A 23552-nucleotide genomic window follows, 5' to 3' on the forward strand; every position below is an offset into this window, starting at 1 on the left:
GGATTTGATTCGTTTTTTTAGCTTCGTCGTCTTGAAATGTGTCCGAAGAGTGTAAAGTCAACGGCGAAATCTGATACAGAAACTTTTGATAAGTCGTTGCAAAGTTGAACTTCTCTCCGAGCACATAGATCTTGGATTTCAACGTCATCAGCTGAGTGTTTAAATTCCTGCACGAATTCTGCTTCTCCTCCAAATGCAAACCTTTCGTCATCGACTTTTTCAACATCTGCATGGAGCCGTCGTAATTTTCAGCTAGAAATTCTTCAAAGTTGTCTACGAACTTGTTATGGTGTCGACACAAAGTATTGAATATCTGCTTTTCCAATTTGAAGTTCTGTTTGATCTTCAGCAGCTCGTCGTTTACATACCCAGCTTTCAGTAGCAATACGGAACATTTCTTAGACTCGGCAGCGCAATCTTTCGCACTGGCTTTTTGCTTCGTCTGATCGAATTTGAGGATGGAATAGAAGTCGGGGTCAATATCGAGGATGGTCACGAAGTCGGGCTGCGGAGCTGCATCAGATTTATAGCGGTCATCGTCCAAATGACGGCACTTGAAATACGGATGAATGTCGGGAAATTTCATAGACTCCAATATAATGTCTTGTTTTAATTTCTTAGTGAGCCGCGGCTTCCCCATCTTTTGCATTTTAGAAGACGAGACAACTTCATCTTGAAATTTGACGGATAAATTGTTGCTTTTCATTTTTAAAATAAATGCTCCCAAAATCACAAAACGTTATTTACAAACTATAATATTGACACTTTAATTGCTTTATTGATAAAATTTGTTACTAAGCAACATTGTTTTGTTTGAAAGAGTGTTACCAGTCGAATAAATACAGTTTGCGACAGAACGTATTTACGCGGGAATACGGTTCGGTGATTACTAGTCAAATGTGAACCGGTCACAGGACAACCAGTCGCTTTAGATCGGTCACACGTGATCACCCGTCACATTAAAACTGGTCACACCCTTAAATCGGTCAACCAGTTTTCTCGTGACCGATTTTAGGGTGTGACCAGTTTTAGTGTGACGGATGATCACGTGTGACCGATCTAGAACGACCGGTTGTCCTGTGACTGGTTCACATATGACTAGTAGTCCGTTTACCGGGAATACAACTCTCTCGCTGGGAGAGTTACTGGCGTACAGGGATACGTTTGTTCGTTCTTCCAGGTGCGTTCGTTCCGTGGTGGGGGATCAAAGGGAACAGAATGGCTAACCTGGGATGTATTATAGTTGTCGTGAAGTTCCTGATTAGAATCCTCGTCTCGTCTATAGATGCAGCGCAGCTGTTGTGAAGCTGACTCTCGGTTCACCTGGTCTGTCTTCCAGCGGCTGATGCTTCTAGGGCTTTCCGGAGCGCTTGGCTACCACGGAAAGGTTAACCCGCACGGGGTTAGGAAGCTGCGTGGAGATACAGGTGACGAACTGTTGGAACTCAGGTAAGGGAGTGATGATACACTCAATTGTCCCGCGGTTATTTAACAAGATGGCTGATATCTGGGCACGTTCGCGATGGGAACGGCTCGCGAGAGATTAGAGAGGGGGGGGCATGCCTGTACCCGTGGACGACCGAAATGCGAATGAATGAATAGCTCTCGTCTCCTGCTTTTCGCGGTAAAAACTCTCGGCCTGAGTGTGGCCACCCGAAATAAGGACTAATGTTGCCACTGATGGGACGGCTGGGAGAACGTCACGTTACAAGTTGTTATTAGGAAGGAATCGTAAAAACAACTAAACAATATTTGTATGAACCAATTTTATTCAATTATAGTAAATACACCTTAAATAAAGTTAAAAAAAAAGTTGGCTTGAAGAGTTTCTTTACAAATATATATATATATATACAATAGATTATTTCATAATTAACGAGTGACTGCTTTTCGAATGTCATAGATATTGGAATCATGCCTTCAGAGAACTGAATAAAAATTGATTACACAGCCTCTGAATATATGTCAAACTATACGATATACAAATTAAAAAAAAACTAGTCTTGGGCGAAAGATGCTTCTAAGTTTCTAACGGCTTCGTTTCCTTCTCCGTTGTCGAAATTGTCCAGATCGGATTCGCCCCTATTCGAAGATGATAAATCATCTGAAAGACATAAAAAAAATTCACAGCAACACGACAACTTAAATTGAACTCATACCCAGCTTTCAGTAGCAATACGGAACATTTCTTAGACTCGGCAGCGCAATCTTTCGCACTGGCTTTTTGCTTCGTCTGATCGAATTTGAGGATGGAATAGAAGTCGGGGTCAATATCGAGGATGGTCACGAAGTCGGGCTGCGGAGCTGCATCAGATTTATAGCGGTCATCGTCCAAATGACGGCACTTGAAATACGGATGAATGTCGGGAAATTTCATAGACTCCAATATAATGTCTTGTTTTAATTTCTTAGTGAGCCGCGGCTTCCCCATCTTTTGCATTTTAGAAGACGAGACAACTTCATCTTGAAATTTGACGGATAAATTGTTGCTTTTCATTTTTAAAATAAATGCTCCCAAAATCACAAAACGTTATTTACAAACTATAATATTGACACTTTAATTGCTTTATTGATAAAATTTGTTACTAAGCAACATTGTTTTGTTTGAAAGAGTGTTACCAGTCGAATAAATACAGTTTGCGACAGAACGTATTTACGCGGGAATACGGTTCGGTGATTACTAGTCAAATGTGAACCGGTCACAGGACAACCAGTCGCTTTAGATCGGTCACACGTGATCACCCGTCACATTAAAACTGGTCACACCCTTAAATCGGTCAACCAGTTTTCTCGTGACCGATTTTAGGGTGTGACCAGTTTTAGTGTGACGGATGATCACGTGTGACCGATCTAGAACGACCGGTTGTCCTGTGACTGGTTCACATATGACTAGTAGTCCGTTTACCGGGAATACAACTCTCTCGCTGGGAGAGTTACTGGCGTACAGGGATACGTTTGTTCGTTCTTCCAGGTGCGTTCGTTCCGTGGTGGGGGATCAAAGGGAACAGAATGGCTAACCTGGGATGTATTATAGTTGTCGTGAAGTTCCTGATTAGAATCCTCGTCTCGTCTATAGATGCAGCGCAGCTGTTGTGAAGCTGACTCTCGGTTCACCTGGTCTGTCTTCCAGCGGCTGATGCTTCTAGGGCTTTCCGGAGCGCTTGGCTACCACGGAAAGGTTAACCCGCACGGGGTTAGGAAGCTGCGTGGAGATACAGGTGACGAACTGTTGGAACTCAGGTAAGGGAGTGATGATACACTCAATTGTCCCGCGGTTATTTAACAAGATGGCTGATATCTGGGCACGTTCGCGATGGGAACGGCTCGCGAGAGATTAGAGAGGGGGGGGCATGCCTGTACCCGTGGACGACCGAAATGCGAATGAATGAATAGCTCTCGTCTCCTGCTTTTCGCGGTAAAAACTCTCGGCCTGAGTGTGGCCACCCGAAATAAGGACTAATGTTGCCACTGATGGGACGGCTGGGAGAACGTCACGTTACAAGTTGTTATTAGGAAGGAATCGTAAAAACAACTAAACAATATTTGTATGAACCAATTTTATTCAATTATAGTAAATACACCTTAAATAAAGTTAAAAAAAAAGTTGGCTTGAAGAGTTTCTTTACAAATATATATATATATATACAATAGATTATTTCATAATTAACGAGTGACTGCTTTTCGAATGTCATAGATATTGGAATCATGCCTTCAGAGAACTGAATAAAAATTGATTACACAGCCTCTGAATATATGTCAAACTATACGATATACAAATTAAAAAAAAACTAGTCTTGGGCGAAAGATGCTTCTAAGTTTCTAACGGCTTCGTTTCCTTCTCCGTTGTCGAAATTGTCCAGATCGGATTCGCCCCTATTCGAAGATGATAAATCATCTGAAAGACATAAAAAAAATTCACAGCAACACGACAACTTAAATTGAACTCAAACCGTCGTAATCAGAATATAGAAAAAGGCATCAAGTATAAAATAAGCTAATCTCGGCTAAGTAGTGATTTTACTTCAATTGCATACTTCGACTTTGATGTGAAGACAATTGCGCGGTGAGATCGGCATGCGTGTTTTCCAATACACCTCCAGTACCCTCAGTGTTGCTCGAGCTGAATGAAAAGCGTCCCGTTTGAGCATTTTCAGCTGTCGGGGATCTTACAGCCTCGCCGAAACTTCATATAAAACAAATAAAATCCACACTAGTATTACATATCATCGAACGAATTATAAATATTCATCTATGAACAAATAAATACCCGTCATTTCTAGTCGGCATGTAAAGAGTCGGAGTAGACGGTACAATACCGTCGTCTCCCTCTTCGTACGTATGTCCGGTTACGTTAGAACTGATCCCACTTCCTGCAGCACGTAGGACGAAAAAAGTATGGGATGAATTAGCTAATCATTTAAAATAATCATTAGTTGGATAAATGCGAATTTAAGCTGTAAATAAAAAAAATAAAAACATAATTAATATAGCATATTGCAATGATTACCTGGATTGTTGGAAATCGATTGAGGACGTTCAGCTGAAGTTTGCAATGAAGGAATTGTCGTTGATGTTTTTTGCACCTCTTCGTTGTTTTCCTATGTAAAAAGATTTTAATAATATACAAATTGTATATGTTACAGTCCCGAGTGTTCACTCCGATTTGTTCATAAACATACTAGTTTGTTCATACACGAACTATTGGTTTTATTAGTTTAAACAGTCAAAAGCTATCTTCAAATCACTCGGCTCATCAGGTGTCGCATGAAACTGTCAAAACGCCAAGTATTTAAAAGGGAAATCTACATTACAACGTTGCTATGATTCCCATTTTCGTTAATATTAAAAACATTGGAACCTAGGGAAAGCATTAATACATAGAAAATGATTGACAATACTTAAACTTGTGTCTAATAGTATGAACAACTATGTAGTTCTTTTGTGTACACTAAAACTGGTCAGAATGGTTCATGTATGAACAAACTAGTATGTTCATGAACGAACGAAATGTGACATGTCAAATTTGTTTCAAAATCACACCTGTGAAGTATCATCGATCAGCTCCACGTTGGAGATGTTTGATTTTTTATTCGGCGAATCAGAACCTTCTTCATCGTCCATTTCCTCATCACTGTCTTTTTGATAGTCAACTTCTCGATCTGACTCTTCATTCTCGACACCCTCTTCTTCTTCTTCAGCATTCATCTCTTCCTCTTCGACGATTTCTTCATTCTCTCCATCCTTCTCTTCGTCGTTGACTGCCTCATTTTCTTCATCTTCAACTTCGTCATCGTCATCTTCATCATCGTCATCTTCCTCGTCGTCATTTTCTTCCTCTTCAACTTCGTCCTCCTCTTCCACCTCCTCGTCATCATTTTCACTTTCGTCTTGTGCAATATACAAATTCGATTCCTGAAACGAACACAATTAGTCACTCTAATATTATTTCGACCAGTACAACACATACTTTAAATTAAAACACACCTCATAATCATTTTCTTCATCCTCCGAATCGACTACGATTACGCTATCGTCTTGATCTTTTTGTGAAGACGTTGAAACTTGATATTCAGCCTCACAACTAGTCTTCTAAAAATGAAAAACACATTAAAACCACACACATACATACGTAAAGGAATATTCAGACGACACTTACTTGCACTTTAGGACGTTTGAGGTTATGCTTCTCGTCTGAGAGATCATCACGTGACCTCTTCTGAGCCGTATTACTATTACCGCCATCACTGTCTTGCCTTTCAGCCACGTTTGAATACGACGTAGTAACCGTGGAACTCGAGCCGTTATTAGAAGTCGAAGACAACTGAAAAATAAATCACCGATTATATAGCATGCGAGGGTTTTAATGTGAGCGAAGCCTTTAAACAATGATACCGACTTGTGTCACGGTCGCATCCACGACAGGCGTTTCCATCCGAGGGGAGACCAAAGCGACAGTCTGAAACAATGAATTTCAATACATATAAGAACATGGCATATACGTTACATAATCACCGATATAATACAATCGATAAAATATACCTGACTAGATTCCGGCGGAGTCGAATGCTGCTGAAGCGGTTGATGCAACCGATTGGCAGTGGAAGAGCTGCTCGGAAGATATTCCGTCGCGTGAGAACTGCTCGGAGAGGACGAGATGACATCGCTGATTACGTTACCTACAATTGATCCGTTCACAGTAAGACGGAACGAAATTCACAATGAACAATTTGAATTTGAATGAACCTGTCGTGTGCGGAGATTGGTGCGAGGTGACGGTAGTCGGCAGAACGGCGGCCGTCCTGACGCCCGATATGGAAGTCATCGGCTTGATGGAAGCCAGCGGAGTGTCTCCGCCCATACGTCTGTTTGCGACCGACGTAGGCGTACCTGAATATTATACACACGTGTAAATATTGTACATTCTAATATGAGGATATGATAATAATATGTGGTTCTTACCAGCCATCGGTTTGATGTTGGCTGTGGGAGGTTCGCTTCCGGATTTCTCCCCTTGGTTCGAGCTGGTCGAAGGTTTCGATATGAGAGTGTCGACTTGTTTTTGAATTTGTGCATTTTTCTGCACGAGTGCTTCAATCTGCTTGTTCAACTGAGCCACCTCGTTCTGTTGCGTTTGAAGCAACTGGGTCTTCTCCTTTTCCAATTTGACTATTCTGCCGTCGTACTGCGATTTCAAGGCCGTCAGTCTCACGTCGTGCTCGTCTTTGTTCTGCTCGAACGCTTCGACCTTGGCTTTGACTTCGTTCAGTTCTTTAGTGAGATTTTCCTTCGACTCGGTCAGAATGAAGATTTTGGTTTTGGCTTGTTTGAGAGTGAGCTTGGCTTTCTCTTCCAATTCTTCGTTTTTGGTTCGCAGCGTTGCGATTTCTTTCTGCAGCGTGTCGTACTTCTCGAGCGACGACGCAACTTGCACTTCTAATTCGGCCGTTTTTTCAGTGTTCGCTCTTTCCAGGTCTACAATCTTCTGTTCGAGTTCTTTTTGAGCGTCGGATTGTCCGGTGGAGAGCTGAGCGCTCTCCGCGACTGTTGACTCCAACTTCTTTTTATCCTCTTCGACGGATTTGAACAAAGTTTCGTATTGGTTTTTGTATTGCTTTGCAATTTTGCGTATTTGAGTTTCTTTATTCTTAGATTCGGCAGCTAGATTATTGGCTGCGGTTATGTTTTCGTTCAGCTTTGAAATTTCTTCAGTTCTATCTTTCAACGTCGATTTGATATCGTTCAATTCCGAAGATAGCTTTGCAATATCATGCCTCAAATCGGCAGTTTGTTTCTTATTTTCATCGCTAAGATTTCCCAATTGACTATTCAGCGCGTGGACTTGTTCTTCCAATCTGCTCTTTTCCAATTTAGACATGACGGCTTCCTCTCTTAACTTTTTAACATTTTCCTTTTCATTGGTAAGCATTTTAGCCAACGATTCTCGTTCATTTTGAAGCCGTTTCCAATCTTCCGGGTTAGTTTTGTTTGTTTTTTCTAATAAAGTAGACACCCTTGTCTTCCACCGACTGCATTCTGCCGAAATACAATTTTTTTCAACTATTGTACTATTGATTCTTTTATTAAGTGTGACATTATTGCTTTGCAAAAGAGCTACACTCTCTTCTAATTCCTTCAACTTTTGTGATAGACTCTTTATAGTATCGAGCGATTTATCCCTCTCATCCCGCAGCAGAGAATTACTCACAGTCATCTCATTCAACGATTCGAACTTTTGTACGATTTCAGAATGCGTCAAAGATACGTTGAGCTGGGACTCATCTTTGTTTCCATCTTGTGATTTTTTCAAATCGTTCAAGTCGGACTGTGCGGACTCAAGCTCCGACTTGATCTTTAGATTCTCCTCCCTCATCGTGTCCAACTTTCGACTGTGCACATCCCTTTCTTTTCTCAGGTACCGAATGATTTGAAGCAGGTGTGATTTGTTATCGCTGTCCAGCACAGAAGCATTAGCGGCGCTTTCTCCCAAGGACGATTCGTTCAGATCCTCGGGCTGTTTCAACTTCTTGGACATGATGTATTGAGCGTTGAACACTTCAATTTGATCGTGGAGAAGAGTGTTTTGGTGTTTCATTTCCACGAGCGCCAAATCCGACTGTTCCTTTTCAGCGAGCAGGCGCTGAACATTTTCCTCCCAAGACTTGGCATTCTCGTTGAAACGCTCCTCCGATTGGACGTTCGAGCAAGTCAACTCTGTTATCTGCTGATTGAGTGATATTACTTGAGTCTGAAGTTGAGAGTTCTTTTGAGTAGATTCCGCTAAAGAAACGCCTAATGCTGAATTTTCTTCACTCAATACGTTAATCCTATCGGTAGTTTTGAGGCATTCGGCTTGAACTTCATCCAACGATGACGTCTTCTCGAACAATTGCAAGGAAATATTTTTAATATTATCTTCAGCCTGAACCAGTTGAGCTTTCACTTCGTTGATCAATTCATCTTGATTTGTATTCTGCAGCGAAATTTCAGCTTCCAATTCGCCACATTTGTCTTTCAAATTTGCCATGAAGCATTCATACTCGGCTAGTTTCGTATCGGTGACCGCTTTATAGATATTGAATTGATCGTTCAACTTCTTCAACTCTTTTTCGGCGTTCTCCGATATAGCGGTGATGTTTTTAATATGCTCTCTGCTATCTATCAGCTGTTGCTGTATCGAATCAACTTCCAATTGCTTCTCGTTAAGTTTACTATTGAGAGTCTTCAGCTGAGCTCTCGACTGGCCATGTTCACCAGCCAAGTCTTTCAATTCATTCAGTTGTTGAGACTTGATTTCAAGCTCTTGCCTAGCATTATTCAATTCTAGCTTCATCTTTTCAACCTCAGATTTATCTCCTACGTTGCCATTCTCTGCTGAAAATCCGACCTGTTTCTCCTCGAGCTTTCGCCTCAAGAGCGAACACTCTCTAGTGAACTCGTCGAGTTTGTTTTCGAATTTGGTCTTATCATTTGTCTGTTTCTTCTCGACAATGTCTTTGATGGTTTCGAAATTGGCGATCAACGTAGACTGGTGCCGCAGCTTTTCGTTGAGTTCGTCCTTTTCTTTCAACAGAACACCCTTCAGCTCTTTCAAATATTGAGACTCCTTTTGCAAGTTGCCGAGAATGGTTTCGTTCTGCAATACCTTATTTTCAGATATGGAAACCTTCTGCTGCAAATACTTATTGTTCATTTCATACTCGGCCAATTTAGTACTACACTTTCCGCTCTTGTCTTCCAAAATAGCGTTCTTTTTCTTTTGAATGGCAATTTCGTTCTGAAGTGTTTTATTTTTTTCGCTATGCGCTTCTGCGGCACAATAGAACTTTTTATAAGTTTCGCTAACTTCAGCCAATTCCTTCTTCAGCCTATCGACTTGAGCCAAAAGTGACTTCTCCTTTGAATCAGTCAAGCTTTCGTATTTCTTATGATGTTCCTGTTCGAGATGCAATTGCTTCTTGACATCTTCCAACTGTTCCTCTAATAATTTCATCTTCATTTGACTGGACGCACTCTCGTTGTGAACCTTAGACTGGTCTGCAGACTCCTTATTGGCGGTGTCTAGTTCGTCGTTCTCACCAGTATCAATGTTCATTGAACTGTCACGAAGTTTTTCATGGTTAAGCTTTTTATACATGTCTCGTTGCCGAATCAAACCCGATATAGTCTTCATTTGACGCTCTTTACAATTACTCAACTCGGCTATTTTATCGTTGAGCGATTCCAATTTAACTTGCAACTCTCCACTGTCGAATTGATCTTTGATGGATTCGCACTCTTCCTGCTTTTCGGTCAAATCTCGGACGAGCCTCAAAAGTTTTTGATTATTCGCTTGTATTTCCTGAATGTCGCCAAACGTGACTAAATTCTTGGATATAATTTGAGACGAACTGAATTCCGAAGCGCTCGTACTCGTAGAAATATCTTTATCTCCGTACAGATTCCCACCTCGGCTCACTTCGACTTCCTTCAACAAGAAACAAACCTGCCGACCCAAATCTACTAGTTCGTCTTTGAGTCGTTTATTCTCGCGTTCAAAATGATTGGACAACTTCATGGATTCCGCATAGTCGTCTTTTAATTGGTTATATTCTAACTCTACGGTTTCCAATTGTTGAGTAATGACCGAATTACTGTCTAAGATCTGTTCGTTTTGGGATATTTGGCGTTGGATGAACGGAGCTTTCTCTTCGAGGTCGGACATTATCATATTGAGGGCTTCTTTGAGCTGAGCATTCTCGTTGGTTTCCCTGGCGAGCTCGTCCGAAACGTGCATCAACTGAGCGTATATTTCTTGAAGAGATAAACCAGACTTGATGAACTCGCGCGCGACTGCCGCAGTCGGAGATATATCTTTGAGATTTGAATGGATTCGTTCAGTTTTGGTGCATTTCGAATCCTGCCTAGCGTTCTCTAGATCTTCCTTCAGCGAAGCGATCATGCTGTTTTTCTGCATGATTATCGCTTCATGGTCCATATCCATTTGAAGATTCTTTGATTCGAGTTCTCCGTACTTTTCGACAGCTTCGTTTAGTAACTTTTGTAGTTCGGTCACGCCGTTGACGAGTTCAGTGCATTTTGAATCGGAGTCGTCGCGCATGTTTTTATAAACGTCAGCGATTTTGGTCTTCGAATCGAGTTTCTTCTGCAGCTCGTCACAGAGCTTATTCTCGGCTTCGCGCTGTTCGTCTAATTTTCTATGGAGATCTTCAACTTCGGCAATGAGCGTCAACCGTTCTCTTCTCAAATGCGCAATGTCTTCGTCGGCTATCGACACCTCTTCGGTCTTTTGCGCCAACTGAGTTTCAAGTGAGCCCACTTTCCAAAATTGGTTTATCCTAAATGTTTCAAGTTCCAAGTTTTTCTTACTCAATTCGGTGCTCAAATTTTGGTTCGCCTCGTTGAGGATGGTCTTCTCCCGTTCCATGAGCTCTTCCCGGTACTGTAACGATAGTTCTTTGGTTTTGAGTTCGTCATTTTTGGAAATGATTTCGCATTTGGAATCGATGGCGTTTTTCAGTTGTGTGGAAGTTTTAGAAAGCGTTTCGTTGAGGTTCACGATTTCTGAGTTTAGTCGTGAGATCATATCCATTAAGGTGTTGCATTCGCGAACTGCACCGTCTCTCTGTTGTTGATACGCTTCGGAGTTCTCTCTGTCTTTTCTTTGACGCTCTTCCGAAACAGCCAATTTACATGACAATTCGTGCAATTGACTTTTCAAATTGTCTATGGATTCAATTGGGTCTGCTTCAACTGGGTCTGCTTCCACTGGGTCTGCTTCCACTTGACTCACTTCCATACTTTCGACTATTTCTTCTTGGACATCTTCTTGTAGAATATCTAATAATAAAAGTTTAAAAAAATCAAACACTTAATTAAAACAGTCGACTTTATGAAAATAATTAATTTAAAATCAAAGTCCATTTTTTTTAATTACTTCGGAGAATTATTTAATTTGTTTTAGTATCTTTCTTGAAGAGCTGATATATTTAGAAAACAATCGATCAATTTGAATGCTATTTTTTATTTTTTGGTATTCGCATCTATAGAATTGTTTAAATTTTCTCCAAATAATAAATAAAATCATTTTTTTATATCAGTGATCTGATTTTACTCCGAAAATATGATATGATTTTCATCCTATAAATTCGGGTTCATTTCAGAATTAGGATTTGCTTCTGGAAAGTTCAAATTCATCACGTAAATGTGAACAAACTTACTATTTTGGACCTGAAAATGTGATTTTATCCCAAAATACATATGTATGAATTTTCTGATCATATTTTTTATGTCAATATAATATAAGCAGTTTCAATATCTGCAACTCTTGAAGAAAAAATTAAGCCCATCATAGAAGAAAACCAAACACTGAAGAAGGAAGTAGGTATGCTAAAAACTAGAGTCCGACACCTGGAAAAAGAAGCCAGGAAGAACAATATAATTCTCCACGAAATTCCAGAGTCCGAGGCAAACAAACAAGAACTTATGGAAAAAGTTCTGGAACTCCTAAACCATATGAGTAAAAAGGTCCAGTTAAACGAATAGGACATATGGGAGCTAAACCAAGTGACTCGCATAGGAAAAAATGAAGATAAAGCAAGACCAATCCTTATACAATTAACGCTTGCATGGAGAACAATATAAATATTCAAAAACAATAAGCAATTCTCGGCAGGAATATACGCTACCAACGATTTCCCTAAAGATGTCCTAGAAAAAAGAAGGGAATTGAAAATCAAATTCGCCTACATCCATTACGATAAACTGATAGTTAAGGACATAGTAGAAAATAGAAAGAGATCGCCTTCAAAGTCGACAAAATCAACTCCCACATTGGGCAATAAGCAGCAAGCACCGAGCAAGCTACATAAAACAAACAGCTTCACAGGTACAAAAGCCAGATCTAATTCAGTCAGCAGCAACGGAAGCAAATATTAGCAATTAAAAGACTTCAGCAACTGGAAAGGAAACAGTAAAAACAACAAAAACTACCACAAGTCTCAACCCGGCTGGTCACCGTGGGACTTCCGACCAACACCAAAAGCAAACAAACGTAATCTCTATACATAGCAACCTACAACACTTTGACTTTGAGAATGGATGAAAAACTCTTACAATTAGAAATTGCTCTAAGAAACATCAAATAGGACGTAATAAGACTTGGCGAGGTGAGAAGATTGGGCGAACAAATAGAGGAACACGACAACTATATATTCTACTACAAAGAAGAAACGAAGAGGCTATATGGAGTAGGATTCTTAATAAAGAAATTTATTGTAGGTCTGGAGGAGGCCTATGTGTCATCAGAACACGCTGATGAATATCAGCAATAAAGGCTTTGAAATCTTGAAAATATAAGCAGAACATATCAAATAATGATAGCCAGTATAATAGAATGTGAAGTGAAATTGTATCGATGTTTACCTGGTGCTGCGGCAGTCGTCTGTTCGTCAATTTTCACGTTCAATTCTTCTGTAGGTACATCTTGTGGTAGGGCATCGACTTGTTCCGAAACTTGAGGTTGTTGCGCATCTTGGGCAGTTGGAACGTTTTGGGGACTTTGAGGTTGGTTTTCTTCGGGGTGAGGTCCTTCTTGGGGTGTCTCTGAGGGGTTTTCCTGAGGCTGTGGGGAATCGTGTGTTGGAATCGCCGCGGGAAGGGTTGGTGTGGGTGTGGGTGTGGGAGTGGATGTGGGAGAAGTGGCAGTGGGCAAATGGGGAGAATGGGGCGAAGGGGGCGTGGGGGGCGCGGCGGGCGAAGAGGGCTGGGAGGGCGGGGACTGGGGGGCGTTCACCTCCTTATTAGCCTCTTCGTCCATTGCGAGTTGTTTCCACTTTGCAGGTTCAAAGCCGGTGCCGGGCTGCCGGCGCGCCAAACGACAAAAGCCAGCCGCTTAGCTTACTATTCAGCGTGACAGTTCGCCACTATAGCCAACCTACATATCTATAAGACTATAACTAAATATTTTGTTCGTATAAATGCCTTTTGTTTATTTCATAGGAATAAAAAAACGATCAGAATGATGTAGGATATAATATATTATGTTGTCAGACCAATGATCGAAGTGAAATATAGAAGAGTCTTGTAAAATTACACAAAAAATACGGTTATGTCAGTTTTTACAAACTTTTTGGCCTCAAATGCACTTGCGATTTTCTGTCGCGCGATCGTTTTTTCGAGTGACAGCAACTATTGCACAAAAATATTACGGTGCACGCACTTTTTAAGTTTTAAATGGATTTTGCAGAAACGCGTTGTGCTGTGACTTTTTGACTTTGTTGTTGCGCTTAAAAGCAAAAGAAAAGCATAAATAACAATATTGGGTACATCCCCTTATTAGTCAGAGACTTCTAAAAGAACTATTTCATAGAAATCATCTCGATTTGATAAGTGATCCCAAGAAATTTATCAAATCAATGATACTCTTCGTTACGTACTGAAGTACGACTAAAGGTCTGTTCATACTGTGGCGGCTCGCTTATACGACATGGTCGAGTTTGGTTGCCTTCCTGCGAGTGGGTACCAACTCGGCTGGGTTCGGAGAGCCGCTACTCACTCTTCCTTCAGCTGTCATATAATAAACACGTGCATCAACATGCCAGTCGTCTCATTCGTTCATCCCCCATAATACCTATCCAGCACGACCCGTATCCTGCAAGTGCGTATAGTATTGTTACGTACGCCGCGGATTGAGCGAATTGCACTTAGACCAACGGATATCTGTTATCGGGTTAACTAAGTGCTCGCACTTACTTCCAAAGATTATATCTGGACTCTAAGTGCATTTAGGCTAAACAATGACCGTTATTAGTTATTTCTCAGAATCGGTACGGGGAGACCCAATGACGTGGAAATACATATCCGAATACGTGACTATACAATAGGTAAACAGATTAGACGTCCTGAGAGATCTACCCTTTATAAGGCGGTACGTAGGCGATATCATGTCATTCTGGACTGAACACTGGCAATACGTGTATCTCCTTAATCATCAATAAATGCTGTGAGACGACTGTTGGCCTTTTACTTGGATCCTCCACCCACCCCGTACACAACAGTATTCTTTGGTACTATGGAGGATGAACGAATGAGACGACTGGCATGTTAATGCACGTGTTTATTATATGACAGCTGAAGACAGAGTGAGTAGCGGCTCTCCGAACCCAGCCGGGTTGGTCCCCACTCGCAGGCAGGCAACCAAACTCGACCATGTCGTATAAGCGAGCCGCCACATCACTCCCCCCCCAGCATCAGCGATACCAAAATTACAAAGAAACAAATTTTACAAAAGAAAAAAAATTATTGTTACACAAAGAGAAAAAAATTATTAAGTGGGGAGAAAAAAAAAATGTTGACGTGGGTCATCCGCTGTATAGGTGTACCGCCCTGAATGGTACATTCGAGGGCGGTGACGTCGCGAGCAGGACGGTGGCTGGTCCGATGGTCGCGCCGATGCGATGCGATGCTGCGCCGGCGCCGCTCTTCCGAAGCTGATGTCGGTTGGTGGGGCGGCGGGGGCGGCAGGGGCATCGATGTGGTTGATGATACTCCGAGCTGGACTGTGAGTCGTTGTAGCTCGTGGAGGTGTTGTAGCGCTACCGCCCGTCTCGGCGTGACGACGCTCGTGTGGACGGACGGGGCCTTGATGATGATGATGGTGCTGAGGTGGTGTATGTCTTGTGGTGCTGGATGACCGTTCTATGTGTAGTGGATCGCGCATGACTCCACATCCAGCTGTCAAGATCGTCGTCTCATTCGCTCCCCCATTTTTTTAAAGCACCTGTCATCGACGTTGTGGCTGGACGTCGGTAGGTAGGTAGGTAGCCGTGTCTGCTCGTTTATTGTCACCCGCGGGCCGCGACGCGTGTTGATGGCGATGGGGGCGCGGCGGGTAGCTTCCCCGCCTGGCTCGGCGAGGCAGGGATGAGCGGCATGTTGAAATTGATCGAGGCTGCGTGACTCGATGTCGGGGGTCACCAGTATGGAAGATGAACGAATGAGACGACTGGCATGTTAATGCACGTGTTTATTATATGACAGCTGAAGACAGAGTGAGTAGCGGCTCTCCGAACCCAGCCGGGTTGGTCCCCACTCGCAGGAAGGCAACCAAACTCGACCATGTCGTATAAGCGAGCCGCCACAGTACATTATATGGACGTATTCATACTCCATTCGCACATGCGCATTTACGCATTCATGCGCGTCCATATAGAATGTACCAAAGAATACTATCCGCACTTGCATGACACCTGCAGGATACGGGTCGTGCTGGATAGGTATGAACAGACCTTATATTGTAAATTGGGTACATTCCCTGGTAAACGGATTACTAGTCATATGTGAACCGGTAACAGGATAACTGGTCACTCTAGATCGGTCACACGTCGTCACCCGTCACACTAAAACTGGTCGCAAGAAAACTGGTCACACCCAAAAATTGGTCGCGAGAAACTGGTCACAGGTGACGACGTGCGACCGATCTAGAGCGACCGGTTATCCTGTTTCCGGATCACATTTGACTAGTATTCACCGAACCACATTCCCTTAGTAGTCAAAGGCTTCTAAAAGGACTATGGGGGATGAACGAATGAGACGACTGGCTTGTTAATGCACGTGTTTTATTTATGACAGCTGAAGGCAGAGTGAGGTGGCTAGCTCCGAACATAATCGAGTTGGTCCCCACTCGCAGGAAGGTGACCAAACTCGACCATGTCGTATAGCGACAGGACTATTTCATAGAATTCATCTCGATTTGATAAGTCATCCCAAGAAATTTATCAAATCAATGGTTCGACACTCTTCGTTACATACTGAAGTGCGACTAAGCTGCAGCAAATGCGCGCGGGTTCATATAAAGTATTTAATTTTGTGACAATCACATTGCTCGAAGAGGCCAGTTGCATCTTTTTAGTAGCTGCGATTTTTTGGTCACATGTGCGTACGGTCGTACTTAAACCAGTGTGTTCTATAAGTACGACATAGTTTGTATCGCGCGGAAGAAAATCGCAAGTGCGCTTGGGGCCTTACCCACGCGAACTATAATACTAATAAGAACTCGAGTGCCAGATATTCTGTATTCGCGACTTTCGTAGCAACGATTGTCGTGTGCGCAATTTTGGACCTGCTTTCATGGTGACATTTTTGGCGAGTGAGGGCGCATTTATACATTATATGTATATCTATGTTGAAAAACAATACTTTTGTAACCTTATGAGTGTCGTAGTTAGAGCGTTGTTGTCTATGGATGGTTTGATGCGTTGTGTTTATACCATGCGGTAGATCTGTCAAAATTTGAAAGTCAGGTTAGGTTTTGTTTTGACTGCTGCGTGTCAAATCGGATAATCATGGACGAAGAGTGTGACAATCCCTTGACCGTTCAAGCACGCTTCAAATCAGACACGGGAGAACATACGGGAAATCCACTGGATCTTCCTGTTAACATTAACCGAGATCAGCTACAGCTCATATGTAACGCACTCCTCGAGCAGGTGCGTTATTATTTCAAGTAGAATAATTTAAAGTTAACGTATCAAACGTAATGAGTATTTACATAATTCCAGGAGGACAATAATCCGTTTGTATTTTTCGTCAACAATGTGGAGATCACTTCAACTTTGGAAAAATGTGTAGAAACAAGCAAATTAAATTCTGAAGACGTCTTGGAAATTGTATATCAACAGCAAGCCGTTTTCAGAGTACGACCAGTTACAAGATGCACAAGGTATACATATTCTATATATATGTAATGTATATAGAATTGGAATTGTTAATATCTTTGTGTTATTTTAACATATCTAATAGCATTATTGATCGAATTGTATTCATCTATGTAATCTTTCAGCTCAATTGAAGGCCATGCAGAAGCCGTCATATCTGCTAATTTCAGTCCATGTGGAAAACATTTAGCGAGCGGTTCTGGAGATACCACTGTTCGATTTTGGGATTTAAATACTGAAACTCCATTGTTTCGATGTGAAGGTATATTACACTATCACCTAAATAATTATTAATTGCATTGAATATTTTTAAATTATATAATAATAATACATTTATTTTAGGTCACAAGAATTGGGTGCTATGTATAAGTTGGTCTCCGGATGGTTTAAAACTGGCTTCAGCTTGTAAAAGCGGTAATATAATACTATGGGATCCGAACACCGGAAAACAAATAGGGAAAAATATGGTTGGACATAGGCAATGGATAACGTCTTTATCGTGGGAGCCCTATCACAGGTTGATCATTATTAATGACACAATATGTTTGTATTGAAGCAGTTTATTAATAGTTAAAATTACAGAAATCCAGAATGTAGAAGATTAGCCAGTTCATCCAAGGACAATGATGTTCGAATTTGGGATACAATCCTATGCCAGACTGTGCTTACTCTCGCCGGACATACGAAATCCGTATCGGTCGTGAAATGGGGCGGTTCCGGAGTTATCTACACAGCATCTCAAGACAGACAGATAAGAGTTTGGAGAGACAACGACGGTGTACTGTGTCGAATTTTAGAAGGACACGCTCACTGGGTGAATACTTTGGCATTGAGCACAGATTTTGTACTCAGAACCGGTCCATTTCATCCGGTCATGGACTCGCATAAACAGCAAACGGCCGATAGTAAGTTCAACTATAACGTTTCGAAGATTTGGGTCATATCAAAGATTAAACCTTGATTTTTTTTTATAGAAAACGAATTGCAAAAGATGGCGCAAGAACGTTACGACTCGGTAAGATCTAAAGGAGTCGAACGATTGGTGTCTGGTTCAGATGACTTTACGCTATTTCTTTGGTTGCCGGAGACCGATAAGAAGCCACTGGCTAGAATGACGGGTCATCAGCAGCTTATTAATGATGTCAAATTCTCACCTGACACCAGGTTCGTGTATTAAAGTGAATCGCTTCATATGTAAGTTGGTGAATGTATAGTTTATTTGAAATTATTGTTTAGAATGATAGCTTCAGCGTCTTTTGATAAGTCGATCAAACTTTGGGATTCAATGTCTGGTAAATTCATTACATCTCTTCGAGGACATGTTCAGGCAGTGTATGTTATAGCTTGGTCGTCTGATTCGAGGTTAATGGTGAGCGGAAGCGCTGATTCAACGTTGAAAGGTAAATATATTTTACAAAATGGCAGTTGCCTGTGTATATAATTTTAATTGTGATTTATTTGTAGTTTGGAGTATGAAGACGAAAAAGCTTGAAACGGATCTTCCGGGACATGCCGATGCTGTTTTTGCTCTGGACTGGTCTCCGGATGGTGTTTGTGTAGTATCGGGAGGAAAAGACAAAGTTTTGAAATTGTAAGATTATTTTATTCGTATTTTTTACAATCAATATTTGATATAAACTGATTTTTCGTTTTTTTGATTTTCAGATGGCAGAGTTAATGAGATACATATTTACATACATACATTCAATTAATGTAATAAAAATAAACAATTTTTCTAACAATTGGGTTTTATCTTATTTTTATACTCTTCTTAACGTTGGATTTTATACCAGACATTTCTCCATCATATCTTGTCATTTCAGTGCGCACTTCTCTTATAGCACCCTTCCTCCTGATCTTGGCTTTTCTGTATTTGTTCCTGTGCTTCACTCTGGGATTTCTCTGCTCCTTTTTGCGACGAGGCGTCAATCCTTTATTTTTGGCCATTTGATAAGTGATAGCTCGCTTCTCGCCTCCTTCATCCATGGACACAATCTCATTACCATTCGGCACGGCGATGCTCTCCATATGATCGTCAATATCATCGTCGACTTTCATATCTTCGTCGCTGGAAGCGTCACCGTTAATATCGTCTTCATTATCATCAAATAAGTTTTCATCGTCCTCATCTTCTTTACCAGCTAGAGAGTTTAATAACTTTAGTTTTTTAGATTTCGATTGCTTCTGTTTTACAGCTGAATTTTGTTTTTTATCGACTTTAATTTTGAAGTCTTCACCATTTTCAACGGCGAGTAAAACTCTTTCGAGTTGCGGTTTAATAGACTCATCGTATACGGGTTCAATTTGATTTAACATTTGGCGATATTGATACAAGCGCTTTGTGACGGGATGATTTTGAATGCTGATTTTCTTTGTTTTTAATAGAAGATAGAAACTAATATTCGTGCAGTAGTTTAAAATGAGTTCATAGTACATGCCAACAAAATCAATAGCTTTACAACTTGGCAGACGTCCTTCTTTCGACAATTTGATGATTGGTTTTAACACGCTTTGAGCTATAGTCAGTTTTTCTTTGAAGTCATTGACTAATCCGTTGAATTCTGGGGATTCCTTATTTAAAAGCTGCAACTTTTGTCGTTTGGACATTTGGGTGAGATCACTTTTGACAATGATCTCATTCTCGTTGTCTTTCTCCACGACATCGCCCTTTTTGGTTGAGAAGAAATCCAATGAGAAATCTTCGTCGCCGAGTTGTTCAGCCAATTTCTTTTGAAGAATTCTCGCTTCCTGCTCTTCCAAATTGGCGGCTTCCTCGTCTTTTCCGAATCCGCCATAGTCCTCGTCGATGTAATCCGTGGAGTAGAAGGCTCTTTTCTTTTGTCCCCATGCTTTTGGGTCGGGTAGATCATCTCCAGAACCTTCCTGTCCTTCGACGTCACTATCGGCTACATCAGCTTTATCGTCATCGGATTCAGAAAAGGCGTATACTTCTTCGTCCCCACTCGATTCGGATTGTCCGCGTTGTCTTACAGATTTGAGTATCTGTTTCTCATCTTCAGAATACCCGTCTTCCGATTCCGAAGGTTCATAATTTCCTTTCAGATCGTATTTTGAATCCAAACTAAAATTAAATATGTAAATATAAATATCGTTTTAAAACACGCAAGTAATTATCTGTATTTTAAAAATATAAATATGATATTAAACAGACCTGATCTTCTCCGCCATGGTACGCGGCTGCACACCACGTGCAAACTGACAGTTGTTGTCACAATAGGTCGTAAGTGATCAATTCATATGCATATGAATTTTTTTCATTTCTCAAATAGGAGAAGCACTTTATAGAGTTGTTGACTATATGATACTAATTGTCACATAAACATATGTATATATGTACTATCATTCAAGAAATATTCATTTTTGAATAATGGAATTTTTTCTAAAAAATATCTTGTTCAAAAAGAATTCATTAATTTTATTTTTATATAAATATATACCATGAAAACCTAATAAGTAAACTCCAATGCGCTTTCCTAGACAATTAATTACAAACATTGCAGCATTTTTTATTGCATAAATCGCTCTTTCAAGAGGCTGAAGAACACGAAATTAACAATTAATTATATCTGATATCTGTGGATTTCGGCTTAGACATAATTTTTTACATATCGTACATAAATCAAATTCAGATATTTGTGACAAAGCGGGTGGGATGGTTTTTGCTAATTTGATGGAGGAACCGTTTCAACAATAGGAAACGATCAACTTGGAGTCACAAATATTCAAGTATGACCACCATTAAATAATAGCACGGGATAGAACCCGAGCCATACTGCTGGCTAATGGGTAAACGGATCATTTCACACATTGTGATCGCACACATGACAATCGTTACCACGAAAATCGTGAATACGGAATATCTGGAATTTGAGTTCTCGTTAGTATGATAATCCGCATGCATTCCTTTCGATGGATGGAATTTTGGGTGTCAAATGTTCCGTGATTTTAGTGATTTGTGCGAGATAGCTTTGTGCGAAATAATCACCGAACCTATTCATGGGTTTAATGACGGACACAAGTGAAAAATAAAAGAGTAATCGATATTCTTGAAAAAATATATATTCTAAAAATGGTTTAGCTTTCCCTTTAGTGATTTTAGTGATGTGTGCGAGATAGCTTTGTGCGAAATATTCACCGAACCTATTCATGGGTTTAATAACGGACACAAGTGAAAAATAAAAGAGTAATCGATATTCTTGAAAAAATATATATTCTAAAAATGGTTTAGCTTTCCCTTTACTAAAAATAATCGGTAAGGGTAGGAAGGCGCCAAACGTTCATTGCACACAAGAAAAACAGCACGCCATCCCTTTTTATTGTTATTTCAGAATCATTTCATCTATTATAAAACGAAAAGAAAATGTATTTGTTATTCAGCCACGGTTGATAAGTAATGTGTTTAGACCGCTACTTCATACAAACAATTGCAAAATGTCACGAGGAGAGGCGGCTGGTAAAAGACGTCGTAAAAAGGCCCAAAAAAAAGTTAATCTAGTCTTCGATGAAACAAAACGCAAGTAAAATATCATTTTATTACATAAGCATCCTTTAAATTTAGATTAAATTTGAAAAAACTGCTTTTCAACACATTATCGTAACCTAACCTCACTTTCAGAGATTTCTTGAGCGGCTTTCAGAAGAGAAATCTTGAAAAAAAGAAGAAAGCCCACGAAGAACTAATACAAAAGCTCAAGGATGAAAAAAGACGTATTAAACAGGAAGTAAGTATCATGTCAATTATTCATTCATCAGTTTTGTCAAAGACCATGTTTACCCTACAAGTTTATAGGAATGATCATATTTGTTTCCTTCTAGGCTAAAGAATCGTACAAAAAACTCGTAGTAACAAGAAGACCTATTCCTGAGTTGGAGAAATTATTCAGCAATGAGTTTGAAACGGAGGAGGCGTCTGTCAAAATAGTAGAATTGTCAACCGATGCTGACGGAGATTCGAGTCAGTGGATAGGTCAGAATAAACCCCAGCAAGCTGTAGAGGACGAACCTTCTGAAGATGAAGATTCAGACCCAGACGAGGAAGAAATTCCTGGAATGGAACTTAAGCAACGTCCCAAGAACGATGATTTGGAAATAAGTCAAGAAGAATCGTATAACGGCATGTCTAAAAAAGAGATTAATAAATTGATTAAAAATGAAGCCACGAAGAAGATACAAAAAAGCAAAGTCTTCCGAACGAAGAATAAAGTAGAACAAGTGAAAAATAAAAAGAAATCGATGCTTTTGGCTAAAGAGAAGAAAAAATTTAACAAGAAGCATGTCAAAACAAAAAAGAAGTTAAATCGGAGTAAAAAATCTCAAGGAAAACGCAAATAATATTTAAAATTACAAACTTATTTAGATTATGTTTACCAAATCATATGCAGAACTGTTTATTTTTGTGTGTGATCTGATCTGATCCGATTCTTTGTCTACTTTTTTATATTGGATTGGAAAAATATGTACATATTTCACGGTATAATAAGAAAATTGTTATATTTTGATAATAAATGTATTACATATACTAATACTAAACGTTTTTTGAGATTTTATTATATTACACATACCATTTTAATACTTTCTATGATTGAAAACACAATTTATTGTCAAGATTATCGCATTGGAGGGATACATGTTTATTTGTGACTGTCCTTCATTATCCTTATGTCCTTATGATCGTGGTGTTATTAAAATTCTGACCGAAATTTGATTTTTATTCTGACCCAAAAATGATTTAAATTCAGACCGTTTAATTTGTTGCCATTATTATATGTAAATGTATATAAAGACGCTAATCTGTGTGTGTGTCATAACGCTAGCCGAACAAAATGAATCGATAAAAAGCCTAAATTTTGTATAAATTCATTCGTCGAGACTTGCGATGCGGCGGTGTCGAACACACATATCCTCTTATAGGTATAAAATTATCTGTAGTTATTTTACATAAAACAATATATATATCTAGTTATTAGTGAAATTAGTACATTATGCATTTATGATTTTTTAATTATATTTATGAAAAGTATAAATATTCATAAAATCATGAAAGTATTTTATTATTTAGTTTATAAATATGTATAGCATGTTAAATTTCATTTTTTTAATAATTATTGTTAAATTTCATTTTAGTATAATCTTATAAAATTAATTCCAGATCGCGGGATCGAACCTACGACCCGCAAGATGAAAACACTCTTCGCAGACAAACAAAATGCTATAAATAACACAATTTAATTGCGATCTAGATATGTATATACATATGTAATTTATAATATTCAAAGTTGCGAGGTCAATGACCGGGGTTTGTTTATACATAATTGTGGG

At 39.9% G+C, this 23552-nt stretch overlaps 5 protein-coding genes across 6 annotated transcripts in view; 2 read left to right on the top strand and 3 right to left on the bottom strand.

Moving 5' to 3' along the window:
- Positions 1 to 15550, bottom strand: part of LOC143914230 (uncharacterized) — a 29570-nt gene extending 14020 nt beyond the window's left edge. The window contains exon 1 of the mRNA XM_077434363.1: positions 14569 to 15550. Within this exon, the coding sequence (XP_077290489.1) occupies positions 14825 to 15217 (393 nt within the window). The 5' untranslated portion in view covers positions 15218 to 15550 and the 3' untranslated portion in view covers positions 14569 to 14824. The remainder of the gene's footprint in view (positions 1 to 14568) is intronic.
- Positions 3630 to 13429, bottom strand: LOC143913959 (nucleoprotein TPR-like). Its single transcript, XM_077434006.1, has 12 exons — positions 12922 to 13429; positions 6460 to 11337; positions 6244 to 6387; positions 6040 to 6176; positions 5897 to 5956; positions 5657 to 5821; positions 5485 to 5589; positions 5041 to 5412; positions 4508 to 4598; positions 4268 to 4409; positions 4035 to 4183; positions 3630 to 3895 (listed from the first exon to the last, which is right to left on the bottom strand). Exons 1-12 carry the CDS (start codon positions 13313 to 13315, stop codon positions 3789 to 3791), a joined length of 6744 nt encoding a protein of 2247 aa, XP_077290132.1. The 5' UTR covers positions 13316 to 13429; the 3' UTR covers positions 3630 to 3788.
- A 1103-nt stretch (positions 15551 to 16653) lies between the features above and the next one.
- On the top strand, positions 16654 to 18950 carry Nle (notchless protein homolog 1). Of its 2 annotated transcripts, XM_077434348.1 has the most exons (9): positions 16654 to 16985; positions 17058 to 17218; positions 17339 to 17475; positions 17556 to 17730; positions 17796 to 18118; positions 18188 to 18377; positions 18450 to 18613; positions 18678 to 18804; positions 18879 to 18950. In XM_077434348.1, exons 1-9 carry the CDS (start codon positions 16842 to 16844, stop codon positions 18889 to 18891), a joined length of 1434 nt encoding a protein of 477 aa, XP_077290474.1. In that variant the 5' UTR covers positions 16654 to 16841; the 3' UTR covers positions 18892 to 18950. The 2 variants fall into 2 exon arrangements, with proteins under 2 accessions (XP_077290474.1, XP_077290475.1); XM_077434349.1 differs by lacking the exon at positions 18879 to 18950 and having other exon boundaries at positions 16729 to 16985; positions 18678 to 18808.
- Positions 18798 to 20992, bottom strand: Sas10 (UTP3 small subunit processome component Sas10). Its single transcript, XM_077434350.1, has 2 exons — positions 20386 to 20992; positions 18798 to 20295 (listed from the first exon to the last, which is right to left on the bottom strand). The coding sequence occupies exons 1-2, from the start codon at positions 20400 to 20402 to the stop codon at positions 18963 to 18965; spliced, it is 1350 nt and encodes a 449-aa protein (XP_077290476.1). The 5' UTR covers positions 20403 to 20992; the 3' UTR covers positions 18798 to 18962.
- A 623-nt stretch (positions 20993 to 21615) lies between these two features.
- On the top strand, positions 21616 to 22930 carry LOC143914226 (uncharacterized). Its single transcript, XM_077434359.1, has 3 exons — positions 21616 to 21751; positions 21850 to 21955; positions 22050 to 22930. The coding sequence occupies exons 1-3, from the start codon at positions 21666 to 21668 to the stop codon at positions 22563 to 22565; spliced, it is 708 nt and encodes a 235-aa protein (XP_077290485.1). The 5' UTR covers positions 21616 to 21665; the 3' UTR covers positions 22566 to 22930.
- The last annotated feature ends 622 nt before the right edge of the window (positions 22931 to 23552 follow it).

The sequence above is a fragment of the Arctopsyche grandis genome, chromosome 7, assembly GCF_051622035.1.
Source record: "Arctopsyche grandis isolate Sample6627 chromosome 7, ASM5162203v2, whole genome shotgun sequence".
In the NCBI taxonomy this organism is placed as follows: domain Eukaryota; kingdom Metazoa; phylum Arthropoda; class Insecta; order Trichoptera; family Hydropsychidae; genus Arctopsyche; species Arctopsyche grandis.